This window comes from Sprattus sprattus, assembly GCF_963457725.1.
Source record: "Sprattus sprattus genome assembly, chromosome: 10".
Classification (NCBI taxonomy): domain Eukaryota; kingdom Metazoa; phylum Chordata; class Actinopteri; order Clupeiformes; family Clupeidae; genus Sprattus; species Sprattus sprattus.
The window spans coordinates 18,633,233-18,645,763 of NC_137908.1; the positions used below are offsets into that span (position 1 = coordinate 18,633,233).

The 12,531-nt window shown below is 39.6% G+C and overlaps 1 protein-coding gene across 1 annotated transcript; it reads left to right on the plus strand.

Annotated features, from left to right (window-relative positions):
- Positions 1-5,563: 5,563 nt before the first annotated feature.
- On the plus strand, positions 5,564-10,251 carry srsf3a (serine and arginine rich splicing factor 3a). Its single transcript, XM_080845523.1, has 7 exons — positions 5,564-5,672; positions 6,426-6,479; positions 6,716-6,926; positions 7,088-7,219; positions 8,674-8,712; positions 8,943-9,029; positions 9,811-10,251. The coding sequence occupies exons 2-7, from the start codon at positions 6,473-6,475 to the stop codon at positions 9,836-9,838; spliced, it is 504 nt and encodes a 167-aa protein (XP_080701649.1). The 5' UTR covers positions 5,564-5,672; positions 6,426-6,472; the 3' UTR covers positions 9,839-10,251.
- Positions 10,252-12,531: the final 2,280 nt, after the last annotated feature.

Here is a 12,531-nt window from a genome sequence, read left to right on the forward strand (position 1 = left end):
CTAAGGTTGAAATTTAACAAAAATTATACCTAAGGGAATATTCACTCATGGAACACCAAATATAATCTTTCTTAAAACTGAATTAGGCCAATAGTTTATATAATTGCATTATATAATTGCATTATAAAATAGCGTGCGAAAACGTTATTTCAAACATAACATCTTTTTAGGGATGATGTGGCTCCCTCATCCTTGTTTCATGAGGGTTACAAAAGCGCTGTTTGATAAAGCAGTTTCTGTATATGATATCCTGCTGCTGCCTATGTGAATACTCAAACTGGCTATGGGTCGATTTGGCTTCGTCCTTAATGTATAACTATGAACCTCTGCCTCTTAATTTGATTAAAAAAGACTTGAGACTCCGACTTTCATTGATGGCTACATATCCCCCAAGAAGGTGAATTGAACCAACATGTAATATCTTTAAGCTCTCTTGTTGATAAGTTTGTCTTTGAGAAACATACCCAGAATTAATTTTGTCATTCTGCATACTCAAGCATTTAGAGCGCATAGAACTGAATCTTTTTCCTTAAAGGTGCAGTCCACAAGTCTAATCCCATATACATTTTGTCAGATTCAACAAATTGCTCCTTACGGTCCTCTAGCTATCCGTTCAGTGTGAACCCTCTGGCGTTCAAACATAATCCTGGCTCTGTGGGGAAAAACAGAGGCAAACAAAGCCAATCAACATGTCGTTTCAGAAGCACAGAAGAGTTTAGTTTGATAAGCTGTTGAGCTCAAATATGAAAAAAACTTTTGCCAGAATCACAGACTGTTTTTTATTATTGTCCTATTTTAGCAATGGAAGTTGTTTAAATTAATTCTGGTGGAAGGTTGTAAATATTTTAGCTCAACAGCCAATTTCAGAAAACCTCGCTATAGTGGTATAGTGGATGGTGATCGCAAAGCACGATATAGTGGTATAGTGGATGGTGATCGCAAAGACTTGTATTTTATACACATTTCACAGGCGTCATGCTAGAATGTGTGACATACAGTATATGTAAAACAAGCACACTAACTAGCTATATATTAGCAGATAAACAGATTTGCCTTGAGTTATTTCTCAATGTTTCCTGCAAAAGCTGTTTGAACATTTCCGTGGGGTTTTCGAGCCCTGATCACATAACAACATAATGAATAGTCTTGGCAGCTATGATAGATATATTTATCTGTGGTTCATCATAAACATATACCATACACATGAATGTTAAGGGTGATACAAAAACTAGTTACCTACAAATCCATACCTCAGATATCAGTTTTTAATAAAGGCATAGCCTACTGCTGCTTTAAAAATGCATTACCACATATTTACACAACGCAAATGTTATACATATTTGCTTTGTACATTTTATATCTCATACCTGTATGTCTACAAAACAGAAGCAGGCACTGTTTTTCTTGACATCCTTATGCTCTGATGTTCAAGTGAATTATTATTATTATTTTTTTTTACAAAACACGCAACTGTTTCCTCCATTATCAGTGGCTCAATGTGCCTGTGGGTAGTCAATGGCAACAACAGTCCCTGCCCTCTGCCGGTGGGCGTGGCCAATACAACAACCAACTGTATGGTAATGCTGCTGAGAACTAATTACATGAAATCTAGATTAAGATCTGGGCTTTTAGTGATACATCAGTGTAATGGATTCTATACAGTGTTCCTCTAAGTGCATTCTCACTCATGGTTTGATAAATTGGTTGTGCACTTCGAGGCTCTTCATGCCAAAAATGTGGTGATAGATTGTTTGAGAGACATAGTCAGTACACCAAAACAATTTTCTTTTTGCTGTCCCACATGATGTACACACAGTACACAGTGTCCATTGCACAGGAACAGAATGCCCTTGTTAATTATAACACTGCTATAGTTAGAGATGCTTACTAAGTCAATGAATAATGTACATTCATCACAGAAGGGGAAATAAACAATATTCAAAATGTTACATCATTATTTTGCCATTCTCTTAACTGATACACATCAGTTGTTGTTTTTCCTTTGTCTTAGTGGTAACTCTCCATGCAGTATTTTTCAACAGATCTCTGAATCATTGATGTATGCTTTGTTAGTGCCATAACATTGGAGAAAACTGTATCTGCATGTAGTATACTGTCTATCCTTTAAAGTATTTAAAGTGTAATGCTTTCTAGGAGTACACTTAGTAGTTAGGCTTTGTGACATACTCCTGACATTTGAAAGCGTATAGGGTTGTTCAGGTCTCGAGATCAGCAAGTCAATTCGTAGATTACAGTAGCAGGTTTAACATTCAAAATTGTGTGCGTCAGTGTGTGTGAGTGAGTGATGTCTGTGGGTGTGAGTAGATGCATGAGCGACAGAGAGAGAGAGAGAGAGAGAGAGAGAGAGAGAGAGCGATAGCACGCGCACGCGCGACAGAGAGAGAGAGAGCACGAGGGCAAGTTCATGCAAGGCTACCCAGTCATCAGGAAGTGCAGCAGAACAGAGTGTGCTGTACTAATCTGATTGAAAAACACACTGTTCTGTGTGCAGTTACAAGGGGAAAAGATGTCTCAGACGCTTAAAGAGAAAACAGCCGTTGAGTGATTCCTCCAGATTAAGAAATAGCTCATCAAAAGATGATAACCCAGTGGGGAACCCCTATGTGAAGTGAAAAGAGAAACTGAGACAAGAGGATTAAGAGATTCATTTACACACACACACACACACACACACACACACACACACACACACACACACACACACACACACACACACACACACACACACACACACACACACACACACACACACACACACACACACACACACACACTCACACACACACACACACACACACACACACACACACACACACACATGCTCAAAATGAAACTGAATAGCATAAAGCCCTTGTTTGCGTATGAGATATCTGTGTTATGCAATCCCCTTGCTTCTGCCTTATCCTTCCTACCACTGAACTTTTGCCCCAGAGAGGTCAGAGGATGTGAAGAGTGAGATGTCTAGATCTTATCCCACAAACATCCGCAATCCCAAGGCCTCTAATGCCCATAGGCCTACATAAACTCTTTGCCGTTTATAGCCATTTACACAATTTACACTAACCACATACACTAAAGCTTGTCATCATCTAGTTATTAACCTGTGCCATTTATTTATCTTCCTTTTTTTGTTTGGGATAACTCACTTATGGAATTTAATTAAGGAAAGATTATACTGTATCCTTTTTAAAATAACTATAAAGTTACATGAGTTACATGTTGCCTTGTATGAGTTATGAAGAGTTGAGATGCCTATTACTAAATCTTTATTATTTAAAGTTCACTGTTTAATTAATCAACATGTTATGAATCATCAAGCATTTTTCATTGTTATGAATAATTAAGAGGTGACACCTAAGAAGTTATGGGGATTATGTGGTTAAGAAGACTACATGAAATTGCAAAAATTACATTTTTATACAGCCTACATACATGCAGACCTATATGCATCCATACATACACATGCATACATACCTAACTACATACATACATACATACATACACACACACACACACACACACACACACACACACACACACACACACACACACACACACACACACACACACACACACACATACACACATACATACATACAAACATACATATACATACACACATACATACATACATATAGACGCAAACGAAATATATCAAATACCTTTGCTAGTGTCCTAAGTAGGCTAAGCACAACTTGTAGACGTCGAGTTCACATGATAGGGGTGCAAAAACACACACACACACACACACACACTCACACACAAACATACATACATACATACCTACATACATACATACATACATACATACATACATATATACATACATGAATACATACATACATACATACATACATACATACATACATACATACATACATACATACATACATACATACATACATACATACATACATACATACATACATACATACATACATACATACAGTACTGTGCAAAAGTTTTAGGCAGGTGTGAAAAAATGCTATGAACTAAGAATGCTTTGAAAAATGTAAACAATAAATGTTTATTTTGTATCCATTTACATGATAAGACTGAGCACAGCAACAAGACACAACGTAGTTATACTGCATCAGCAGGGTCTCTCCCAGACAAAGATTTCAAAGCAGACAGGGGTTTCAAAATGTGCAGTTCAAGCTCTTTTGAAGAAGACGTTGAGGATCGTACACGCAGTGGTCAGCCAAGGAAACTTAATGCAGCTGATGAAAAACACATCAAGCTTATTTACCTTCGAAATCGGAAGATTTCAAGCAGTGGCATCAGCTCAGAACTGGCAGAAACCAGTGGTACCCAGGTACAGACATTTACTGTCCAGGGAAGTCTGGCCAGAAGTGGTCTTCATGGAAGAGTTGCAGCCAAAAAGCTCTACCCCGACAAGGAAACAAGGCCAAGTGACTGAACTACGCACGAAAACATAGAAACTGGGGTGCAGAAACATGGCAGAAGGTGCTCTGGACTGATGAGTCAAAATTAGAAATATTTGGCTGTAGAAGAAGGCAGTTTGTTCGCCGAAGGGCTGGAGAGAGGTACAATAATGAGAGTCTGCAGGCAACAGTGAAGCATGGTGGAGGTTCCTTTCCAGTTTGGGGCTGCATTTCTGCAAGTGGAGTTGGAAATTTGGTCAGGATGAATGGTGTCCTCAATGCTGAGAAATACAGGCAGATACTAATCCATCATGAAATACCATCAGGGAGGCGTATGATTGGCACCAAATGTATTCTGCAGCAGGAACATAACCCCAAACATACAGCCAATGTCATTAACAACTATCTTCAGCTTAAAGAAGAACAGAAAGTCCTGCAAGTGATGGTATGACCCCCACAGAGCCCTGATCTCTACATCATCGAGTCTGTCTGGGTTTACATGAAGAGACAGAAGAATTTTAGGAAGCCTACATCCACAGAAGATCTGTGGTTAGTTCTCCAAGATGTTTGGAACAATTTACCAGCCGAGTTCCTTCAAAAACTGTGCAAGTGTATCTGGAAGAATTGATGCTATTTTGAAGGCAAAGGGTGGTCACACCAAATATTGATTTAATTTAGAATTTTCTTCTGTTCCTTCACTGCATTTTGTTAATTTATGAAGAATTGATGAAAATAAACTGTTAACACTTCCATTTTTGAAAGCATTCTTAGTTTACAGCATTTTTTCACACCTGCCTAAAACTTTTGCACAGTACTGTACATACATACATACATACATACATACATACATACATACATACATACATACATACATACATACATACATACATACATACATACATACATACATACATACATACATACATACATACATACATACACACACACATACATCCATACATATGGACGCGAACGAAATATATCAAATACCTTTGCTAGTGTCCTAAGTAGGCTAAGCACAACTTGTAGACGTCGAGTTCACATGATGGGGGTGCAAAAAACACTTACAACCCCTAACCTCTTAGTGGCGCTGTAACAATTATTTTGTGTAGCTTTTCATTCTACAACCGGAACCATAAATTAAATCGAAGAAACAACAAGTATCTATGGTTGGTCGGGCATCCCCCATCTTCACAAGCGAGCGGCCACAAGGGTGTGAAGAAGTGGATCTGTCGTTTGTGTGCAGTTGAAATCCAAACTTTTGCGGTAAGCGATTTTTTTCTCAAGATAATTTAGTAGCCAGACACTTTCTGGTAGAGTAGATGCAGCGCTAGATGCCTTGGTTGAGTTGTATAGCTTAGCGAACTATTCATAGGTAACGTTAGCTAGCTAGCTAATAACGTTAGCTAGATATCTAGCTTGCTAGCCAGCCAATAACGTTAGCTAGGTGACTAACGTATTCAACAAGAGGCTGTGGCGGGTAATCACGGGCCTAGGATAGCTAACCAGATACACACGCGTTTGTTTTGTTTAGCTAGCTATCAAACAAATATCTTTGTTTGAATGCTTTTTTTGACTAGGTGCGCTGCAAGTCGCACCTAGCAATTGTATCAGCCTACATGAGTGATGTGTTTGATCAACCATTTAGCGACGGCTACCTACCGAAACAAGGTATTGTTCCCTAACAAAATGTAGCTGACTAAAAAGTGGATCAAATGCCCTCGAGTTGATGTGAAGAATGCAAGATCCCATACCTAAATTGTATTACATTTTTCCGAACCTTTTTCTATAGCCTAACGGTACAAGATACAGGGCATCGGTCAAGAGTTTTGTGTTCGCTGGTGTAGTGTTTATCGTCGTTTCTTTGGAACAAAAGATTAAAAATCCGAATCGTTGCATAAACTTACGATAATTATTTCCCCCACGTGTAAAGTTACGTGCTACTACTACTTGTGCAGTATTGTGTATATTACTCGGGATTTGGCGAGAAATGTGACTTAAATGTTGTTTTTGTTGTAGATTACCACGGTGTATACACACGGTCTCTGCCATTTGACTGAACAATAATGGGAGGTACGTATCTTAATCTGATATATTTAAACGGGTTGTCTGTGTTATCACCCTACCTAATTCACATTTTGTCTTTGTTTTGTCTCTTAAATAACTTATCTGATGTGATATTTGCAACTAATGGATCCCAAACTGACAGTAACTGGATCAGTTGAGCACTGCTTTGAAGAATAAACCTGAATTTTCAGGTCGCAGCTTGACTTCACTTGTGTTCAGCTTTTCATTTGTGTTTTGTTTAGATCCCGCCATACACAGAGATTGCCCACTTGATTGCAAGGTTTATGTGGGAAATCTAGGGAACAACGGCAACAAAACAGAACTGGAGAGATCCTTTGGCTACTATGGCCCCCTGCGCAGTGTTTGGGTGGCCAGAAATCCTCCAGGTTTTGCGTTTGTTGAATTTGAGGACCCCAGGGATGCAACAGATGCTGTGAGAGAACTGGATGGAAGGTAACATTCATTAATGAAGAGTAAAAAGCAGTCTTGACTGAACTACAGTGTTAGTGGGGAATATCTGAACTTGACTTTTGATTGGTTTAGTCAGTGGAAGACTAAATGCTAAGAAATATTCTACATATGCTTGTACTGACCCCTTTTGTGCTGTTGCCTAGAACACTGTGTGGGTGTCGTGTGAGAGTAGAACTGTCCTCTGGGGAGAAACGCTCCAGGAATAGAGGACCACCCCCATCGTGGAACCGCCGCCCCCGGGATGACAGGCGACGCAGTCCAAACGCAAGACGCCGGTAATGTCTCTCTATCTCCTCTTTACATGGGTCTGAGCAGTCCTCTCCCCGTGACCTGTACACAGACTCATCCCAATCAGCTCAATCTGAAGTGGAAGGGTGGGTGTCGTGAAGGATATTTCAGTAAGCTGGTTTACAAAGTTCAGCTAACTTTAACTTGATTAGACATGCCAAGAATAAACCTGCACAATATATACATCTTCACGATCCTGGAAGGTTTCGCTAGGTCAACAGTAAACCTGCTTCATGACCCTTCACCCTGTGTAAGTGTGACTACGCATGTATCATACATCACTGTCTCTGACCCAGAAGTCTGCCTGGGCCACAAGGTATTTCCTTTAATGAAGAAAATTCAGTACTTGCAAATGTAAAACTAAGCACTGCAGACACTGGCTTATTTTTGTCTGTGTTGCAATTTTTGTGCAGCTTGTGTTTTTTTGTTTTTGGCTCTGTATTTTTATTAATATATTTACTTATACATATATATTAATGAAGATGACCCCCCCCCCCCTTACAGAGACATCACCATGCCTCTTCACCCTCTGAGTCTGTCAACTAGTCTCCTTTCTCCATCATGTGGCCGCTGACCGCCGCGCCCCAATCAGCTCACATGACCCACGCATGGTCCAAAACAAAAACCGCCATCGGCTCCTGAGCATGCCACTCTCAGCCTCTTCCTCCTCCTCCTCCTCCTCCAACCACAGCCAGTCAGCAGCGTTGTAGCTTCCCCACATGTCTTCACCTCAGCCAACCAGCAGCAGTCCACAGCTAAACAATCAGAGCACAAAACGTACCTCCTCAGCCAACCATATCAGTCGACAAAGTTAACAGCTACACCAGCCCCAGTAGCAACCACCTGGCAAATTCTGCCTGCAAATTCTACCCGTCTGATGGTCAAACTGGTTTCCGTGCATCATATCCTCTGTAGCTTGTTGAAAAACTAGTAAGTTGTTTTTTATACACTACCACACATTTTTGTTCCACTTTTTATAGCCACTTAGATAATATTTCAAATTGGAAACAAAAAAAATCCTTGCCTACTTTAGTGTTTCCAGTTTAATAAGAATGTCCCCTCCCCAATCTTCACACATTTGCTCTGTTTGGAAAGTAGCTGGATGTGTGCACAGTCTGGGTTTGAAAAGGTAAATTCAAAACCCCTGAACTCCTGTTTGGACCTGTTCGGTCTCACCCAACACTGAATTTCTATAATTAGTCATACAGTGTATACCCATCCTCTTCAGCATTGTGTTGCATAAGCAGAGAGCCAAACAAGTGGGTAAAACCCCGAAGTCCAGTGACCTAATGGACCACCTTTGGTCTCCCTTCTGTCACAGGCTCTCAGGGAGCAACTTTCCTCCCACAGGTAGCAGAGACCTGAATGGTATGCTTAAGTTCGGCAATCCAGTAAGATGTTTTTTTGTAACATTCTTCTCTCTGCCCCACCCTTAATGTAGCTCACCGAGGAAGAGGAGCTTCAGTCGCAGCCGCAGCAGGTGAGCTTGTCCCACCCTCACGAGTTAGTGTCATGGTGGTCATCAGGCCTGCCAATGATTTGAGGATTTTAAAGATATTTGTCAATTTCAAGACATTAAAGAAATCTGTATTGCAATTGTGGATTTTCAATGTTTTATTTTTAGAAAAAAAAGGTTATTTAAGTGTTCATTTCACATCAACATGTTAGTTTTCTTTTTTCTGTTACAAAATCCCATGCTTTTATTTGCAGGTCCATGTCCAGAGACAGGAAACGGGAGCGTTCTCTCTCTCGTGAAAGGAACCACAAGCCTTCAAGGTCCTTCTCAAGGTCAAAGAGGTAAGTTGAGAGAGAATGAGAAGGCAGAACACGTTTTTTTGTTTTTCAAATAGTGACTGGTGTGGTGTTCCTTTACAAGCACATCTTGGTTTTGCAAGTTCCTGTTTGTGGTTTCTCTCCGAGTATGTACCACCTCTGTTACACCATGTCCACCATGAAGCAAGCCTTTTGTCTAATGGTTGTGTTCATCCAAGTCACTTTTTTTATGGGATAAAAAAGCCTTGAGGGACATGACGGATTAAAGTTCTTACATGTGTCCCATGTATTTACATTAGATAGTAATTTGTTGTCATAAAAAAAATGCCTCAACTACCTAACATGCAACCACAGAGGATCAGCCACTATGTACAGCTAAATTGATGCCATGTGTGATATTAATGCTTGCTCTCCACCACAAAGCCATGCTAAGCAGGCAGCATTCTTGCAAACATTCATGCCAGTCAAATATACAATTTGCCTATGGTTTGTTTCTCCCACGCAATTGTCAACAGGAAATTAAGCAAGGGTTCATGGAATCATTGCGTTGTTCTGTGGATAAATCAGAAATGTAGTCATGCCATTAATATAATGGTTCTGTGCAATACAGAATGAGAAGTTTTATGACTTGTGAATTTCTCTGGATTGGCAGATGGTGTTGTGGATGACTACAATCTACAGATTTAAAAACATTTTATATACTGTTAGACATTTTCATTTGATATTGCTTTCGTAGATTAAGTGTTTTGAGTAGACTGTAACTGAAGGCCCATGTGGCGACGCTAATAACCCGTCTCTCATGCAGCCGCTCTAGGTCTAACGACAGGAAATGAAAGCGGTGAGGAACTACACGTGTTCCTGGTAGAAGAACCCTTTTCAAAAGGATGTGATTCGATGAGTGTCTATCACGTACCTTCTCATTTTCCTCACTACAATGTGAGACTGTGTAAACCGTCCCGGGTTAACTGTAAACAAATATCAAAATTCTCAATATTGCTTCTGCATTTTTTGTTTTACAATCTGCTCGCCCAGTGTTTTAAAAGGTAAACGTCTCTTTCTCTCAACTATACACCCTTTCTGTTTGCCTTTAGCAGCCACCATGGTCTTGTTTATGCTGTAACCCCATCGAACAACCTTAGCAGCTATCATGGCCTTGTTTATTCTGTAACCCCATAGAATTTTTTTTTTTTTTTTTTATGAAATTGTTGAATGTTTCTCTTTCTTTTAATTAAAACGTTAGTGGTGACTAGTAGTCTCTGTGGTTTTTTTTCTCTCCTTTAAACCGCTTCCATAAGCATTCCTGTTAATGACAACAAAGCATTTTGTACAACGAAAGCCAAATAACACATCCTAAATACTTTTAGTAGGCATGTGTTTTTTTTCTTGAAAGCAGCTACAGAGTTTATTTAAATATGACTAATGTAATTGTAAAATGTGAAGGTCAAATGCCAAAGCTTAACTGAAAATCCTTAATTCTGTGATGCCATTACTTTTATAAGGGAGCCGTGAAGACCAATTTTGTTCAGGTCTCTGTTTGTACCTGCTATATTCTAGCAGAAGACATTTTGAGTCGCTTTGTAAGATGCTGTTTAGAATCAGTCAATTGTCTGTGTGACACATCAGTAGAAATAACACTTTTTGTACAAGGAAGGCAGTGTGCACTAAACAAATAAGACTGGCAGTCCTTGTTAAAAATACAAAAAGTAGTAACTGTTGCATAGTTGGTGGAGAAGCTGAATTAGAGAGGTTGGACAGAATATGGCAACTCCTGTTGAAATTGGATTTGGTTAAGTTGAAACGTCTTTCTTGCTCTAACAGGAAGTGAATCATGCTAGCCTACTTAACACTTTGCTCCGACTGCCTCGTGTAAATAACACAGGAAGTTCGCAACCAAAATTACCTGTTAAAAAAAGGAAATAGCCCAACCTCTACATTTCTTAACTGTTGCGATGAAAACGCAGAACTTGATTGTGAAATTGGTGGATAAATGTATGTAGACTTGCTTTCGGTGAAATACTGAAATTTACTTTGGCACCAAAGGTAAGCATGAAGTTACTGTCCCATTTATGTGATGTACAGCTCCTTTACTTGTGAGGGTTTTTAGTTTTTCATGTCCGCATGTTTCCTTCACACACAATGCAGCACATTTCAGTTGTTAGACAATTCAGATCTTGACCATTTTGTGTAGGATTATTGCAAAAGTTTCTCATCAAAATGGGACTCTACTTTCAGAACTAAAGGACTTTGTGGCTATGCTTGTTTTGGCAAAAAGGATTAAAGAACCAGAGACAATTGTCACATTTCAGTATTATGTTATTTGCTAGTCAAGTAGCAATACCTTTTTGGTGTTGCAGTGGCTCTGTGTTTAACCATCACGGTAAAGTTTACGATGCTGTAATTCAAATTGCTAAAATTTGCAGTCGATCTCTAGTGACAATCTGTAGAGATATCAAGCATAGGGCGTGAGTGCATGTAGGGATAGGCATATAGGTAGCTAATTTTATTACATCCTCATTCATTGTAATTGTATGGTCATGTGAAGGAGAAATAAACACATGTCATTCCCACTAGCCTTGCAGGCTTTTTAAATGGAAGCTTTTCTTATGTCAAGAAATGTATCACCAAAAGGCATCAATTAACTAGCTGGGTAGCTTTTATCAGTGTCAAATCTGCTGTTGATGAATTTTACAAAGCAAACTGTTTGCTAAGTACTCTTTTATTGAGCCATGTGAACTTTCATTTTGGATTGTTTAGGCCCTCAGTGTCTCTGCTTGCATCTGACCACTAAACAGTCTCGGTGGTCAGTGGTCACTCCGCCATATTTCTGTCTTTGCTGCACCACTCCGTTGAGAGGAAGTGTAGAATTTGAGATATCTTCCCCAAGTATCTCTGGGCTGTTAGTGTAAATTAAATAATTCATGATGAGAATGTGTTTTATATATATGGCCCATTATCACTGTACTTAATTTATATTTAAATTACATTTGCATTTGTACCGAGGCACCAGATAATAGCTGATAAGCCACCTGACTGTCCATGTTTTTTAACACAGGTCTGTCAAAAGTCATGTCTAGCAGAAAGTCCAAAAAAAGAATTGGCTCAACACGACAGCGCAACCTAGGGCACAAGGCAGAAGAAAGGGAAGCTAATGAAGAGCTCGCTGAGACAATAACTGAGACACCAGATGAAGCCAGTAATGTTCAAAAAGCAGGGGTACTTCAAGAGTTTTCCACTGTCCAACACATGCAACCATTGTACTCAGGGGAAATGCCAAAGTGCCAGCTTGATGTTCTCTCTGAGAACATAGAGGGTGACCAGCATGATCCAGCCAAGACTAGCTCAGAAAGACTAGAAACTGGAGCACTGGCTGAACTTTGTGAGGCAGAGACAAGTACTTCTGGGAAGAAAAAGAGAATGGGTTCAACTCGAAGAACCAAGCAAGAATTTAAAGCAGAAGAGAGGGCAGAGGAGGAGGAAAAGGATAAGAGCATGCAGATGATACAGGAAGAATTTAATATCACAAAAA